Source organism: Condylura cristata, unplaced genomic scaffold (genome assembly GCF_000260355.1).
Source record: "Condylura cristata isolate star-nosed mole 26May11 unplaced genomic scaffold, ConCri1.0 scaffold00002, whole genome shotgun sequence".
Lineage (NCBI taxonomy): Eukaryota > Metazoa > Chordata > Mammalia > Eulipotyphla > Talpidae > Condylura > Condylura cristata.
In genome coordinates this window covers 26,338,765-26,356,313 of record NW_004567103.1, presented here as the reverse complement: position 1 = coordinate 26,356,313, position 17,549 = coordinate 26,338,765, and the positions used below count along the sequence as shown (strand labels likewise).

At 37.7% G+C, this 17,549-nt stretch overlaps 1 protein-coding gene across 1 annotated transcript in view; it reads right to left on the bottom strand.

Annotated features, from left to right (window-relative positions):
• Positions 1-17,467, bottom strand: part of LOC101629128 (formimidoyltransferase-cyclodeaminase-like) — a 34,460-nt gene extending 16,993 nt beyond the window's left edge. Inside the window, exons 1-4 of the mRNA XM_012726073.1 lie at positions 17,223-17,467; positions 15,287-15,408; positions 12,615-12,710; positions 11,359-11,511 (exon numbers count right to left, since the gene is read on the bottom strand). Coding sequence (XP_012581527.1) covers positions 11,359-11,511; positions 12,615-12,710; positions 15,287-15,398 — 361 coding nt within the window. The 5' untranslated portion in view covers positions 15,399-15,408; positions 17,223-17,467. The remainder of the gene's footprint in view (positions 1-11,358; positions 11,512-12,614; positions 12,711-15,286; positions 15,409-17,222) is intronic.
• Between the last annotated feature and the right edge of the window lie 82 nt (positions 17,468-17,549).

Sequence of the window (17,549 nt, the reverse complement as noted above, 5' to 3'; positions counted from 1 at the left end):
GGGGGGGGAAACACAGGATCTAAAAATTAAACTGAGTGCTAGACTTAAAATCTTATAAGCATTCTCTAGTTTTAGTATAGCTCTCTTAATATAGCCAAGTTTTTTGTTTAGTTGATTTTTTTATTTATGTATTTTTTAATGAGAAGAGGAAAAAAATTTTCTCCCAGAAGCCATAAAAAACTCTCAGATGGTAAAACAGATAGCCCTAAAAGTTTTTGCCTGAATTCATACACATACCTAAAATAAAACTGGCCGATTAGTCGTTTCAGTACTTTGAAAAAGAACGACATTTGAAAATACAGTGTAGTAGCAGTGTGATGTTGCACTGCCTCTAATTAAGTGCAGACTAGGAAAAATTATTCTTAGTTTAGTCTATGGGAGGGGGGGTGGTGGAAATTTCTCTCTTTGCAATTCAAAATTATTTTAAAGATAGAGCATTTCTTTTCCAATGTCTTCATTAAACAGAGCTGTTAAAAAATTGTCTCCCAACCACCCCCAAAGAGCACAAAGCTACCCAGTATTCACCCCATATGCTCGGCTTTGAAGTGTGAAGCTGTGACCATCCCACTAGACTCTTACACCACCATCAAAGCCATCTCATTACGCCCAGCGCTGAGAGTTAAAGCACGGGGCCCTAACCGCTCCAACACAAACACTGCATTAACAAAGCAACCGCAATGTTCCTCCCCCACATGGCTAGAACTTGGAGAAATTCTTACCATATGTACACATGCACGAGATACGAAAATTTATTGTGCTAGAACATCATTGAGAAGTACATTAAACATGCTGACTAGAACTAGCTGTTATTCTAAGGGACAGGAAAATATAAAATGCAGCTGATCTTTATGATGAAAGAACAGAAATATTAGTTTGAAAAACAAGATCAAGTGCAATTCCTAAATTGCATTTCTACTGACACATTCTGTTGCCTGTTCTTTCTTGAGATAGCAGAAGACAATTTAAAGAGGAAAATAAAACTCTACTGCACGTCATTGAACGCTACTGTTTACTCAGTCAGGTTTCATTTGCATCAACAGCATCTAGATTCAAAATGAACAGGCCTTGCTAAGAAAGGAATTTTACTTTCATCTCTGAGTTGTCAATTTATAATTGGCATGGAGGTAACAACTAAAATGCAAAGAAAAAAACTCATTATGTATTATGGGGTAAGCATTTTATTTTCAAAAAAATTTATGAAAAATAGTTTCAAATATTTTTACCTAGTGATTCTTTTCTTTTTGCCCTAGTGAAATCCCTGCACTTCCACATGAGACTGTTCAAAAATGTTTATTGTTGCATTTTTTGTAGTATAGAAATTGAGAAACAATTCAAATGTCTACAAATAGGGGAACAGGTAAAAGTGACAATATTCATATTATGAAAATTATACAGTACTTAAGAGGAATAAGCTAGAACTATATGTAATACAATAGCCAGATTTCCAAGTATTTATCTGACTGAATGAGAAAGTTAGAGTATGATAGCATTTATATAGCAAGCACATATAAGAAATTCTGTGTTGGTTAATAACAGCATATACATAAAAACAAAAGTACAGAGAAAATTCTAGATTGACAGGGGCTTGGTTCAAGGAACTGGGAATGGGGAAGGGTGGCCAGAGGTAAAGGTCAGCTCACCTATGATGCTTGCAGTTTTGAAAAAGATAATAAAACTTTCTAGGCAAGGTTTAATAAATAGTTGTGACAATCTTCTGCCATGCTGCTGTCTTCGTGGGAAACTAAGAGTAAGCTTCTTAATGTTTCCAGGTGTTTTCCAACTATAGAAAGAAAAAAATTCACCTAGCTTCTTTCTTCACTATAAATATAAGAATTATATTCACCCAAATTATAACTATGCCATAAGGCCCTGCTCGGTGACACAACTATGAAGCTGTCTGCAGCCACTGCATCATGATTTCAATCCCCAGCCAGAGAGCTGACCCACAGGTGTGCAGACCTTCCCTGTCCCACCCACTGCTCTCCTCAACAGTGCATTTCAGTCAGTCCGCCTGTTCTGTTCCCCACTATCTCTGGTGAATCCTCTCACCCCCTTCCTTGCACCTCTGGCCTGTAGCCTAGTTCATATATGCATAAATAAATAAATCTTTAAAAAAATAATAAATATGCCATATATGTATCTATAGAAATATAGGCAGGCATTCACTAAAAAGTATGATATTAGAAGTTTGGGGCAATTTTACACATATATAGCTTCATATCTGAAAAATCCAAGAATCTTGTTATTTCCCAGTATATAACATACTCTCATAGAAACATATATACAAAGAGATATGTCCTTTGTAGAACATATGCTGATATAACTAGTACTTTGTGCATTTGTGACAAGATATGGGTCATTCAAAGAATGACTCTTTCCTGAGTAACCTAACATTTTTAACTTACATTGTATTCAGTTTCCTAAGGTGCTCCCTAATTGTTTCAGGTAGATTTCATAGTCCCATGAAATCTAGAGTAACTTTCCATTTCTTGGGGGAAGTTACTCTATTACACTTCTGAAAATCACAAGGGCATTTACCACAATAAATGGAAACATCATTGTCACTCTAATACTCTGGATGTTCATAACTCTCTTCATTTATCTACATAATATTTTTCTTAAATAGGTACTGAATGCCATTTTGCAAATAAAGAACCAATAAACAAGGAGGAGCTGTCTGCTTTAGAAGTTAGAATTTTATAGCTAAAAGCACTTCTGAGATATCTTGCTCAAAGTGGTTTTCAAATATCTTGCCATGCAATCCCTTTTCTAAAAAAGCACCATATTTAGAATTTTGTGAACATGAAACTGACAAAAGGGATCCATTTCTTTACAGTTTAGGAGGGAATAATCTGGGCCCCAATAGTCAGCACCACAAGGCCAGTCAGCACCACAGAGAATCAGTAACACGAATGATAGCTTTTACTAGTAGAAGACAAAGCACTAGGGGCTTTACATATAGGCTTTATTTTCTCATCAACATTGCTACAAAATCATATTATTCCCACTGCATTGATATAAAACCAAAAAGATTATAGCAGAGACTAAAATTTTTTTCCTAGAATCAGTTGGTAAATAAGTAGCAGATCTGGGATTTAACTCAGGTTTTTTCAGTCCAAAATTCTTATTACACCTCCTTACCATTGGCTTCCCTGTGGAGCACTCAATGTCATGTCACAATTTCATTCATGCTTATCTGAAACTCCAGGCATATATATGTAGATATTTAATGGGTAGGCGGGGTGGAACTGGACCTGTCACTTCCGCAAAGTGCTCCCCTTTGTTACAGCCTCTCATTTTCTTTCAGGAGGATTACTGAGAATGTGGGATTGTCCCAAAGAATAGTTCAGGGAAGATAGGAAAAAGCCTGAGGGAAGGCAAGGAATCTTTCATTTAATCAAGGTATCAACAATGTATAAATGGTCTTCATAGGAAGCCCATTTTCCATAGCAAAAGGTCAACTTGGCTCTTCCACCCAACCAGTGTTTCCCAAAATGCAAGACCTAGGAAATTAACACGTTGGCCTTCCTCCCTCCCAACATTCATTTCCTGTTGGTGAATTTGGGAGAAAGGAGTAAACACAGAACGTCCTTCCTCTTTCTTCTTAAGAGCTAGATTTCAACAGGAAACATGCATTCTGGTCCACTTTTCTTTGCCATAAAACTTTCCAGGGACAGGTCTGTGCTGTCTAGTGTTGCCTGTGACAGGCTGGATGAGTCTGTTTCTTCAGCTGGATTAAACCAGATTGTTAATATCAAGTTTATCAGTAATAAAGTTAGTATTTCCATTTCTCATTCTGCTTTTCTTCACTGTTAAATTGATTCAATCATTGGTCATGCCTATTTATAATGCCCTCCTCTTAAATGCGACCCTTAGTCCTCATTTTTCTCTACAAATTAGCAGCTACACTGTGAACAGTGTATTAGCAGTGTTATCTGTTAATTCCTAAGTCTCACTATAACTATTCCATAGTCCCTCAAGGTAGCAGTACCAGACTGTCCAGGAGACAGTCACACACAGCTATAAGGGAAAGAAATCCATAATTATAATATTGAGAGATCATATTACTATATATTTTTGATTAATTAAATTAAGTAATGTCATTTATTATAAGCAATTTCAATAATCACACAATAATCAATGATTTTTATAATAGTGTAGTATTATAACTACATACAGTCATCACTACTGTTATCACATGCTCTGGGTCTCCTAAGAATCACACCCTCATGTGACCAATGGAGAAAAGGTAGATGGGCTGACATGTGCAAGAGAGTGTGAGAGACTTCAGTTGATGCACTGAATCTCACAGACCCACAAATGCATCACAATGTCATTTCTTCAGACTGTTCTAAAACTAGAGGTCTTGGCCCTGGAAGCCACTGTAAGTGCTAGGAGCAATAAAAAAGGAAACGAAATTCAGGAAAGCATCACCAAGTTCTGGAGCCTAGGCTCAAAAAGTTAGTATCAATCATCTGCTATAAATCCTCTATTAGGTCCAAATTTTCTGAAACACCATCAGCAATCACAAAAAAATCCATTTCTAGATATTGATAAATTTTACTGAATAGAAAACTAGAGCCCCTAAAGTTGAGGTCCCCCAAGACAGCCCAGCCCATGTAGTAAAGGTCTAATGCTAACATCCCTGAAATGATGAAGTCTTAATTCTGAGTTCTGAGACTCCCTAAATGAAGAGGTGGCAGTAAGAGGGGTGTCAACTCAAAATTTTACAAGTGATATCAGACAAGGAAAGAATGACAAGTGTACAGTCAGGCAGAAAAGATCTCATGTACCTACTTATTCCAATTAGAAAATTCTCCCTTATAGTACCCTTATTCTTGTCAACATTTTCAATTTTTTACAAAGAGTGCATCATGGAAGGAGGAAAAGCCAATCAATACAACAGTGCGTTATCAAGCTGGTCATCCCTGTGAACAGCTAGGGCTGCCTTATCTTGCCGGAATGTCCATCTCAGAGACAAAAGAAGAGTGTTTGTGTCCACAAATTGGTCAAGTGACCCTCCTGGGTGTTGATTTGCTTGTATTTCCAGGTTGATACAGAGTGAAAGTGAGAAAAAGAGTGTAGCTTTTCCAAGTATGACTGGGTTCATTTATATAGCTGGTGGTGGAAGAATAAGTTAGTTTTTCCCAGTTCTCCCATTTGATCTTTTCCTTCCTCATTATTATCTCTGTTTTGCAACAGCAGTGGAACTGTTGCACTGATAAAGTCTGTACAACATGCATTTATAAACAAGTTGGTAATGCTCCTTCATAATAAAATGTGCTACAGAACTAGAAATCAATCTTAATACTTATCTTTAAAATATAATATTTAAGGGCCCTCCCTGGTGGTATAGTGGGTTAAAGTGTAACACTGTGAAGCTGGTGGTGGCCACTTTGGTGTGAGTTAGATCCTCAACCTGGAGGTGATCCACATGGCATGGCAGACCTCTCCGGTCTTGCCCACTGCTCCCCTCAGCAGGTACTTTGCCAATCTGCCTGTTCTGCTCCCTACTCTGACTCTGGTGAATCCTCTTGCCGCCCCTGCACCTCTGACCTGTGCCCCAGTTCTGTATGCATAAATAAATAAATCTTTAAAAAAAAAACGCAATACTTAATATCAAAGCAGAATTTTTTTCTATTTTAAACTTTTTTATATGATGTTAGCATAAGCTAATCCTCAAATTAAATGATATTCCCTAAAACTAAGTTAACAAATACATTTGTAAAATCAGCCATTGTTTTTATGCTACAGCAATGAGAGTAATGCTGATAATGGAGAGAAATATATCAGAACCCAGCAACTAAATCGACTAATCTCAACCAGATCCACGGCTGTTTTATGAGACAATCTCCATAGCAACTGGAGAATTAGAGTTGAAAATTCTTGAAGTGAAAAGTTGTCCCTGATTTGCCAGATCAGCCCATGTTTTGACAATCTGTAATAAGGTAATCAAAGGGTCTCAAGACTATCACACAAGTGTTGACATCGTGTGAATCTGTCATGGCACATGTCCCCCAAGTCATAGAAATACTAGAAAAAACATCTATCTAGCTGATAATTCTAATCAAATTCATTAATGTTATATCTATTTTAAGAGAAGATAAAATTGCTAATGTAATAGCTATTCCTTTTGTCATGTAACTTACTTAGCAGGCACTGTTTCTTCCAGTCTTCTACAGAATGTCAACTTATATGACATCGTATAAACATTATTTCATTTGATTAATAGCATAAAACCAAAAGCATGTTTATATCACTTACAAAATAAATAGATTATGTTTCAGATTTTTAAAGTTGAATACTATGAGCCCACATGTTAGGAACGCCCATTTTCATTGGCAAGACACTGGAAGAATTTACCTTGGTATCTTCTGCCCTGGCACCTCGCTTGCATCCTCAATCAATTGTTCTCAAGGGGGTTTATGTATGAATGGGAAGGAGGGCCATGTTTCAGAAAGATTAGTTCCCACACACAAAAACACTGAGTAAGGAAGAAATGGAAAACATATAGGACATACGGCTCACAGTAATCCATCAGAAAACATCTAGAAAGATTACTATAAAAGTCCAGAAAGATTAAACATTAAAGATTAAAATTCTAGGGATTAAGTATCTTCTGTGTTGTATTAGAAATCAGAAAAAAAAAAAGTTCCTATACTGATTTCAAATTTGGTGCATTTATTTTCCTTAAAGAATCCAAAATAATTCAAAATCATCAAGAAGAAGAAAGAAGTATGGATTTCCAAGTAAAGATGGTAAAGTTATTTTTTTTAAGATTTATTTATTTATGCATACAGAACTGGGGTACAGGCCAGAGATGTAAGGGGTGTGAGAGGTGTCACCAGAGACAGAGTGGGGAGCAGAACAGGCAGATCAATGAACTACACTGCTGAGGGGAGCAGTGGGCAGACGTCTGCCGTGCCATGTGGACCACCTCGCGGCCAGGTGGGGACGGAACTCATGCTGAAGTGGTTTTAGTGTCTTAGTGCTTAACCTGCTGCGCCACCAGGGAGGGCCCAAGAGTTATTTTTTAAAGCCTTAACTCACCCAAACAAAAAGAGGTAGAAGAGGGCACAAATGGCTTGGGATTTGGAGAGTGGCCATAAGAATAACAAATGATGCAGCAGACCCAGTGCAACAAGAGAGGTCTCAGAAAAGCAACCTGACTTACACTACAGGCCCCCGGAAAGGTCAGAACTAGCAGCCTCACTTTGGGAGGGAAAGTAAAATGCTGAAAACAGGAAGACTTGGGGGAAGTCTAGGCAGCAATTTATAGCATCCTCTTCCATACACACAGGCAACTGCCCTGCCCTAGGCTAGTAGGAGATACCTGGGGTGAAGCCCAAGGTATCTGGGCTGGAGGAGATTCCACATAGTTGAGAGCAGGAATGGTTCATGGAAAGAGTGAAATTAAAAGAGTATTTCCAAAGTAAAGATTCTTCCATGCCTCTTCTGCAATTCCACTCAAAAAATACAGAAAGCTGTGACTATGCTCCAAACTGAAGACTAGAAGATTATTCTCTGGGAACAGTTTTCCTCCAAGAGGAAAGGCATGAAAACAAAAAGAAAAACACTGACAGAGGGGTTTCCCAAAGAAGTGGCCTAGTCATACCACCTTACAGCTAATAAGTCACCCATTCAGTTTTTTACTGTCTCTTAAGGAGTCAACCAAGGATCACCAGATGTCTGAGGAAAGTCTTTAAAATAAACAGGCAAATGCAACCTAAGGATGGGAGCTTGAAGGCTGAGGAAGGAGAACAGATTCCATGCACTAAGAAGAAAACGTCAAAAATTACACATAGATATTGTATTCACAACAGAAGACCAGAATTTTTTTTTTAAATCATAAAATAGAAGGAACATTTACAGAGTAAATAAAAGCACTTGGAAACTAAATACAGAAATGAAAAACTAATTGAAAGGTTGAGATACATATTAGAGGAAATTTGTTAGAAAGTGTTAGGAAATTATGAAGCTGTAGACAAAAAAGAGAAAATGCATTGAGAGAAACAGTGCAAGAATTCCAAAATTCAAATAATAACAGAACTCAGCATAAAGGAAATCATCAATGAAGTAATTCAAGAAAATTGTCCAGCACTTAAGGTCAAGAATTTCAGGGATTCAAAATACCTACTAAGTATCCAGATGTAAAGAAATGCATGTGAACACCTATCACAGAACACTAGGAATAAAAGTAACGACCTTACAAGCCTCCAGAGAGAATGACAGGTCACATACAAAGATCAGGAATCATGATGGCTTTAGAAATCACAGTAGAAACATGGAAATAAGAAATCAATTAGAAGTTATCAATATTTTATATATATAGATAGATAGATAGATAGATAGATAGATAGATAAATATATATAGATATATATATATATATATAGATATAAATATATATAGATATATATATTATATATATTATCAATATTTTATATATATAGATAGATAGATAATTTAAAAAATTAAAATTGATCATGTAAAGCTATTCCTTTTGTCATGTTATTTACATAACCAGCACTTTTTCTTCAAATCTATAGAATATCAACTTATATGACATTGTATAAATGAGACAAAAATGAGATGTAGCCAGATAAATTAAATGTGGTGTTTATAAAAAAAATGAAAATCAAAATCCAAAATATTTTAAAAACTGTAACCTTAGACACATCTATGTATCTCATAGTTCTCAATTTTATATCCAGCGTAGAAAATATAGCCAAGTTCTTTCCCCCTTTATTCCATCATTTGAAAGTGATGACAATCTCATGCCACTGTTTTGTCCTAAGCCCCAGATGCTCTTTAATCTCTCCACTTTCTATTACCATAGGTCACCATCACCTTTCCAAATTGCTTTAATGCTGTCAGTTCTCCATCCTACCAGCAGAGTGATCATTCTAAAATTTAAAGTCAATCACACTACTTTCTTGCTTAAAACTCTTCAATGGTTCCCACTACCTTTAGAAACATAAGGTATGAATTCCTTAACTAGGCATGTAAGACTTTCATGATCTGACCTTAGTTACCCCTTGAGTTCATTTGTTAACACTTTTGGGATGCTTTTACCATCCTACTCCATCTCTAGGTTCTACACAGCCTCACTGAAGTCCAGGGCACTGAAGTCACACTCAGGTTGCTCTCCTCTTTGAACCTCTGCATCACTGTGCCCTTTATTCTAGAAGTTGTTACACTAAAATTAGATATATATTCCATATATAGGGCCCTCCCTGGTGGTGCGCTGGGTTAAAGCACAGCAATATGAAGCTATCTGCAGCCACTACAGCACGAGTTCGATCCCTGGCTAGGGAGGTGACCCACAAGATGCGGCAGACCTCTCCTGTCTTGCCCACTGTGCACCCCAGTAGTGTACTTCATTGATCTGCCTGTTCTGCTCCCCACTCTGTCTCTGGTGAATCCTCTCACCCCTGCATATCTGACCTGTACCTGAGTTCTTGTATGCATAAATAAAAATACATCTTTAAACAAATATATATAAATAATAAAATATACATTATCTATTTAAGTTATTTAGACGTTTGTGTCTGTACATTTATAAATGAGTATACATGCTTTTAAAACTTTTGGATAATTTTCTGTCTTTATAAGTTCTTTAAATGCCAATTTTGGATGCCACTTTAAGAATCTCTTCCTTAAGGTATAAGTTTACAGCTGATATCAGAAAGTTCTGAGATACATTATTCACATTTTTTGCACATATATTAAAAGCAACCAATCATTAATGTCAGCTGGAATGTTCTTCATGGCCCTTCTTCCCAAAGAAAGTTAAATTATGATCTTAGAGTTGGTTTCTCTGAGAAGGGGTTACTCTATTATAAAACATCCCTTCACTGGAATAGTGAGATCCTAGAATTTGAATACTTGTGTCTCAAAAGAATGCCTAAGCAGGCTGTTACAAAAAAAAAAAAAGACAAAACTTAAAAAAATTGGAAGATATTAGATGAACAGCTGTGTAGAAAAGGGAATGTAAAAATAAAAACTGAATGTTGGAGCATCAAAATAGTAACCATGTACAGTATATGACTGTTTTTAATCAGATGAAGATTGAAGCTATTACATTTCAAATCAAATGTTATAAATTAGTTCAAGAATGCAGCTGAGCTCTCATTTAATTAGAAATGTCCATGTTTAAATCATGAGGTACAGTAGCTGCCAATGAAGCAAAAGGGCAAGGGAAGGGAGAAATACTATGTCCAGACTCTCCGACTGTCAACTGTCTCTTACGCAGGACAAACATCTGGGGTGGAATAGTCCTGATGTAATGAAGAACTTCATGTACTAGCTAATTTGAGATTTAATGTAATTGAACATAATTGTTTTGAAGACAATTAAAATCATTATTCTGGTCTGGACAATTCTGAACTCTTCATTTTTGTGTGAAATGGATTTCGTCTCATGCTGAATTTTAACTCTTTCTTGGGTGAAACGCAAAGCAGATTTGGGGCCAAGATTTTCTTGGAAAATAACCTGAAGATTGTCAGGTCAGGTCAAAATGCAACACAAGCAAAGAGGTGCTCCTTTGGAAACCCGTCTCACTCCCTGTATTTCAGCTACTCGGTGTAGCAATCCAGACCTACATTTCCAATGTTAGACAGCTCACTATTAAATAAAAGTGAAACAACATCATACAGAGACTTCTGAGGTCATACAGAAAAGAATGCAATTATCCTAAAGCAAACTTTTCCCTAAAGGTTATGAGCCTCTGCATCTCGTAATTAACCATGGTGCAGCTAGACAGTCCAGGCCAAAGGTCTTTTCTCCCAATTTGCCTAATTCAAAAACACCTCAAGTGACATAGCTTGAATTTTCCAAATTAAACTTTCCCCTGGGGCTGAAATCAAGCATGTGACAGTTCAGTTCTAAAGAAAATCTTAAAGAGAGTCGTGTATAGGGATAAAAGAAAAAAAATCAGAGGAAAAGGGGGTAGGAGTTAACATTTAAGTGGTTTTTCAACCTCATCATTACCTCTGCTTGAGAAAATAGGACACAGATGGGTAGAACACACCAGCATTCTGCCCTGAAGAGTCTAAGGAACTCATTAGAAACTACTGCTGTTTCCTCGTGCTCCTTGGTGAATTTTTAAAGGGACAAAATGATCGATTTGCCACATCCTACAACATTCAGTTTTCCAAAGTATCCTGGGGTGGCACGTGAAAGGACGAGTCACAAAGACACAGTGTGCCACCGCCACCCATGAAAGCCAACTGTTGATATAATTCTTCAAGGTCGACTTTTCCCAGGGAGTTGAGCAGTGATTATATTGTCGCAAGCTGTTCTGATTTGTAAAAATGGTTTCCATTAAGGAATAACATACGACCCCAACTTTCTCTTACGTCTGGCCACAGCGCCACACTCCTCCACTCCGACACCACAGAGGGGGTAGATGGGAACCAGGTCCACTGCTCCCAGGCAAGGGTGGATCCCCTCTTGAATCCCCATATCAATAGACTGGAAGGCCTCCACGCAGGCAGCCAGGACAGAATTGCCTTAAAGTTGTAAAAAAAAAAAAAAACCTTTCAATCGCATCTAAAAAGGCAGCTACTTAATTTGCTTTCCTTTTGTTAGTTGCATAGATTACATTGTTTTGACATGCAAAATAAAGAAAACTAAAAGATCCAATAATTCACTTTGTCTAAACTCTCAACTGCGATAGTTTCATTTTTCATTACTTCTTATGGGAACTGCATAACTTTTTTTAAACAACTTTGCTGTTTATTTATAACTTCAATTTCTAATGTTATCAAATGAATCAATAAGATTTTTTATTATCAGACTGATGAATAATTATATTAATATGTACAAACGCAAGATTTTTTAAAGCATAAATTTTTTTACTTTTTCTCTTGTTCAGTCATTACATTTTTCATTGAATTACTGTACTTAATACTTGATCTATATTTCATAGATATCTAAGAGTTTTACATTATTATTCTGAGTTTTCATTAGCAGAGAGTCCATCCTATGTTTGCTGGAAGTTATCAGTCAGCTCTTTGTCTTCAAATAAACATATTTTTTGAAGGAAAGAAATCTAGTAGGTTGCAATCAAGTTTATTTTGAGATTATTTACTAAGATACTTAGAACCCTTTACCATAGAATATTAAGATAGCACAGTATTTTGTTTAATTAGTCATCATTGTTCAAATCCAGTTGTCCCACTAACCCTTATGACATCCTATAAGACATGGATTCCATTTCATTTCAACCCATGCACCATGAATTCAGTATTTCAGACTCCTGTCCCAAAATACAATTGCTTAGCATGTCATTCCATGCCAATTTATTAGTGAAAGGCTGACTTCAACACTATTACTTCACAGATTAAAATTTCAAGATATTTGTCTTAACCACAAAGGATATTGAATCATCTTCTGGTAAAAAAAAAAAAAAAAAAAGTTATTAAATCTTGGGTAAGGTTCATTTTAATAACAGGAAAATTAGAAATGCTTGAGATCTTCAGAAAAATGATAAAATGTGGTTTTGAGGTAATAGAGGGAAGTATTCAGACTTATACAAGAACACAGTGATTAAAGAACATTCAGATTACCTGAAGCCTGTGTGTGTGGTGTAAAAAAGAAACTGAAATCTTACCTAACTTATCAATAGATCCTGCAATTGTGATGACTGATCGGTTGTAGTCTTGATCAGAAAATATGTTGAGCACTGATACTTCAGGATATTTCTGTCCTGTAAGGAAATACAGCTCATAAATGCAAGAACATTTTTTCTACAATGAAATCTTACTACTTTATTACTTCTGATACAACTAGTTTAGTAGAAAAATTCGGGACGTGACCGGCTGTACACCCAGACTGATAGCTCAGACACTGGCCTTGGATGTGTACACAAGACCTTCTACTGGACTTGCTACTGTGTTTGGCAAAGTTGTCTTAATTTCATCTACAAAGGTGACCTATTCTTTCAACTGCCAAATCATAGCACTCTAAATTTTGCTCTTTATCAAACTCATCTTCCAGATTTTATCACTGGTTCCTTCCAAAACCCAGAAATCGAACTGACAGGATGACAGTCTGACATCTGGGAGAGCTAATAGGGGAACCAGTGCCTAAAGCGAAGGCTTCTAGGATGCGTGCACCTGTCCTAACGTTGGGATTCCACATTCTCCTTTGCAGAGGCCACCAACAGCCTTCAGAAGTTAACGACTTCCAGCTTTCTGTGGCTTGTGACTCACTTGAATGTGTAACCTGGAGGAGAAAGCGGCCCAACGCTTGTATGGCAACCACACATAACCCCAAAGTTATTTTTGAAGTTTACAAGCCTGGTTCAGACTCTTTAAAAGTTCCCCTTAAGCCTACAAAAGCAAATTCAAAGTGAAGGACAAAAGTTTTCAGGCAGTAATTAAACCGTTAGCTATGCCATTATACCTTTGTCGCCCTGTCCCCTGGCAGCTTTACAATTAATCTTTTCAGAGGAAAGGGAAAATAAGTTACATGCACGAACTACAGCAGTCCTACACTATTAATTTTTATAACGTGAAAAGATAAACATAAGTCACCCACATAGTCAAATGAGCATCTATAGAGCTCACCAGTGTATACCTTGGTTTGGGTATAAAATTTATAACTCAGGTTTCTTTACCTAAGAACTTTTAGGCCATTTTTTTCCCACATTGCTTAATTAGAAAAAAATATAGATCATACAATTTTATTCCACTTAAAAAATAAATACCTCTAGGATATCTGTGAAACAACAGGTCATAATTTTAACTAGGGCTACCTTCCCTGCATTTTTAAAACTATAAAAGAAGCAGTAAGAACAAGATTACACACCCTTCTATTTTATGTATTTTTCAACATATTCCAGCTCCTGGAAGAAAAGAGATGATTTGATTTTTCCATCCTAAAGCGTCTCTGAAAAGCTTTTATTCTCAGTTTCATATGATTCAATTGAATCAAATGTTGAAAGAGTAAAATACTCTTTCTTGTAATTTCTTAAGCCTGCATATAGGGGAGAAAAAAATTCTTCTGGCGGGAGGAGCTGTCAGTATGAATCTCAGCAGAAGTAAATTGTTTGGTATTTGTAATGGAGTATAATAGCTATAATTCCATTTGAGCTGCTACCACTAATATGCTGATAAGAACTGTGAGTTGAGACCCAGGCGTCCATCAGTGTGTGCTTGCCACAAATGTCTCTGCACATTCACTTAATCACAGAGACAGGTAACTCAATCCCATTAGATGCACTATGTCTGAAATTGAGGGGCCTATGCTGGCTCTTCCTATAAAGAGAATGCAAAAGCACAGCTGCATACTGACTCCAGAGTTTTCTTATCATCGGTTATCAGGAATTTTCATAGACATTTCCAGCTCCTGCCAAGTTACAAGACAGTAACTTAATGTGTTCATCGTTGCTAGAAATGAACTGGGGAAAACACTTCTTTCTCCTGAAAAGCCATAATCAAATAATAATAAAAAAAAAAAACGACAATCAGAAACTAAAATATAATCCCTCCGATGCTTCCAGGCTGTGACCCTAATGCTCACCTGTTGCCACCAAATCTGACTGATCTAATAACAAAGTGTTTCAATTAAGTCTGTATGTAGCGCTGTGATTTGTGTGTGCAGAAATAAAAACAAGTGACACTAGAACTATGTGTCATCACATGAACATTTTAACAAGGGTTTAAAAAAAGAGTGAAAAAGAGAAGTGTCTCTTCTAGTAAATACTGGTCCAGAGAGAAAGGAGGCTTGAATTGCTGAGTGATCTCATGCACATCACTTAAATGCAATGCCAAGAGTCTTTATACAGAGAAAATGGAGTAGAAATAACAAAGCTGTAATGATAGCATGGGTTTCGCTGGCAGGAGTGCTTTGAAAAGTAGTTGGTATTTGGCAAGTTTACTTTTGATTTAACCTGCTGAACAAAAAGCATAACGTACAATTATGCTCATTCTATTAATGATCGAATAAATGGCCCACGAGGGAAACATTAAACCTTAATGTAAATATATCCTCCTCGGGAGCCTGTGAACATCCTGAAACCCTGAGCAATGTGCATCTCAGACAACCACACTGCTAAGCGGAGCACATGCAGGCATTTGCAAAAGAACATACACATGTGCACCTCTGAGTAGCTGACCTAGCTCAGGCCCTGGAGTCCCACAGAAGCTCTGACAGCCCAAGAACATGGGGGTTGGGAGAGGAATCTAGGAAGAGAGGAGTGTTACAGATACTCTGCAGAGCACCAAAATCACTGTACTATCAAAACACTACATGCTCGTCTCAATTGTCTGTTGCTCCTACCATTTTTCCCAAGAGCTGCTTTTGCTATGTTCTCAACAATGTGTTTTCTTCTGGCTTCTGAAATGTTTAGTAAACAGGCAGCCAAACGGAGCCCCAGTCTGGAAGAAGACATGGCGATTTTTCTAGAATAAAAGAAAAGAGATTTTTCATTTCTGTCCCTCCAGTTCATTCATATTTTCATGTTCATTAGCCATAAAAAAAAATTCAGTGTTTGGAAACCAAGCAGTCATAACATGAACATTTACTATGGCATTCCTAGAGATCACCTAAAGGATAAATTACTCGGGTTGACTCCCCCAGGAAATCATGTGTATATGGTCATACACACACAAATATGTGAACATAGTAACACCAGAAAATATGTGACAAGTTATTGTGCCTGAACTGTCACATCAATGAAACTTTTTCATTTAAGTACGTTATTCCCTTTTAAAGGAACACCCTTGTTTTCCTTATCCCTGCTTTCAAGGTCTGTACTACTTAACAAATAACCCTGATCCTTTTGTTAAACCGGACTTTTTGTGGCAATGCAGGAAAGAGAAAAGAGGACAGTTATTTAATATACTCATTCTTATGAAACTGTTCTTGTGGCAAAAAAAAAAAAAGTTATCTCTGTGGGTCATGCCACAGGAAGTGGCATGAACAACTAAAGGGATTCATTTAGGTGCTTCAAAGACAAGGATTTGACTAAGCTCCTCTTGTACTTTGCTCTCCAAAGTTTCTAAATCAGTTTAAAATTGAAGGACTTTTGAACTGAAAGTTGATAAAGACTCTGATGTTCTCAATAATGCCCCCAAATGTGACCAATTCTTGTTCAAAATGAATAAATTACAATAGTATGGGAGGTTGCTTTTTACCTGTTTCTAGAAAAGCATCTTTCAACGCATTATCTTGCCATACTTAAATGATATTATGAACTGAAGAAATTTAAATAGCTCAAAGTTATAAGAATTTCCCTTTCAAAATCAGGCTATCATATTTTGGGCTCTTAAATGTCCTGTCTAAAAATCAATGTGGCCCTCAAGAATTCATTCATTAAATATCGGAGAGGGGGCATTCTCCTTTCTCTCTGTCTGGGGGACTCTGCAGTGAAAGGCATGTGACTGAGATACCCATAGAGCTTATGAGTTAAAGCAAAATTTGCTCTGGGCTCTTGTATATGTATTCTGCCCTATTAATTATTGCTGACAAATAAACCTGCTACAGATGAGTAGAAACAATTAGAATTTTTTCCTAAACTATGCTCTGGGGCAAATAATCCTGGTTCTCAATGCATTAACCCCCTGGCTCCTGTTCACTAAAATAGTTGGTTGGCCTGATCATTCTAACCTAAAAGGCAAAGAAAGGTTCCATGGCAGGCTCAGGACTGTAGACGACAGCTTTTCATATTGTGACCATCATTTCATAATTGAAAATTCATAAAAACACAGTCATTAGGTTTTCCCTACACATTAATAAGATTGTTGTAATAAAGCAGCTCAGACCTCTCTCGTTTTTATGTAAACAAAAAATTGCTTTACACAAGGGGTGTGGGCGTCTTCTGGCTTTCATTTGTTTTCAGTGTGTTTATGTAGCTTAATTGTCTCATCAGGCACTTTCCCAACATAATTATGCTTTTTAACAAATGGTGTTTATGGCAACCCCTAACAGTGCAAAAGAAAGGATTAGTTTCATCCTCTCATTCCACATTTTGATTCCCTGTGGACAGCTAAATCACACAAAGATGGTGTTAGAAAAATCTACCTTCACAGCAAAAGCTGAAATTAGTGGCAGTACCAGGCTTTGGGGGAGCAGTCAGGCTTGTTAGTAAAAAGAATAAGCATTTTTCTCCCTTCTCCTGTGAGAAAGTGACCCAGAGCAAACCCCCCCTACCCCCCCCCCCCCCAATTTGTGGCGTGGGACAGTGTGATCCTAGTCCGCCCGGCCCTTCAATCACCTTTCCTGCACTTCAGTCCCGCTACTGTCCAAGTAGACCGGCCTCCTCGTCCAGGGAACAACACAATGGCAGGCACGAAGGGCGGCAGCTGCCACGGAGCCTTAAGGTCTCTCCCCTCCCGCGCACGCACCACCACCAGCCCTTCTAGGCCAGCCAGGGGACTCGCCGGGCGGCGGGGAGCGCGTCCTCCGGCTGGCTTCCCCGGCCCCTGGGGCCCCTGCGGCCCCTGCGGGCCCGTCCGGTTAGGGCTGGAGTGTCCCTGGCCACGTGGCGGAGGGTGGCCAGATGGACTCGGCGACTGTCCGGCCGCACCACGAGGCCCAGCGG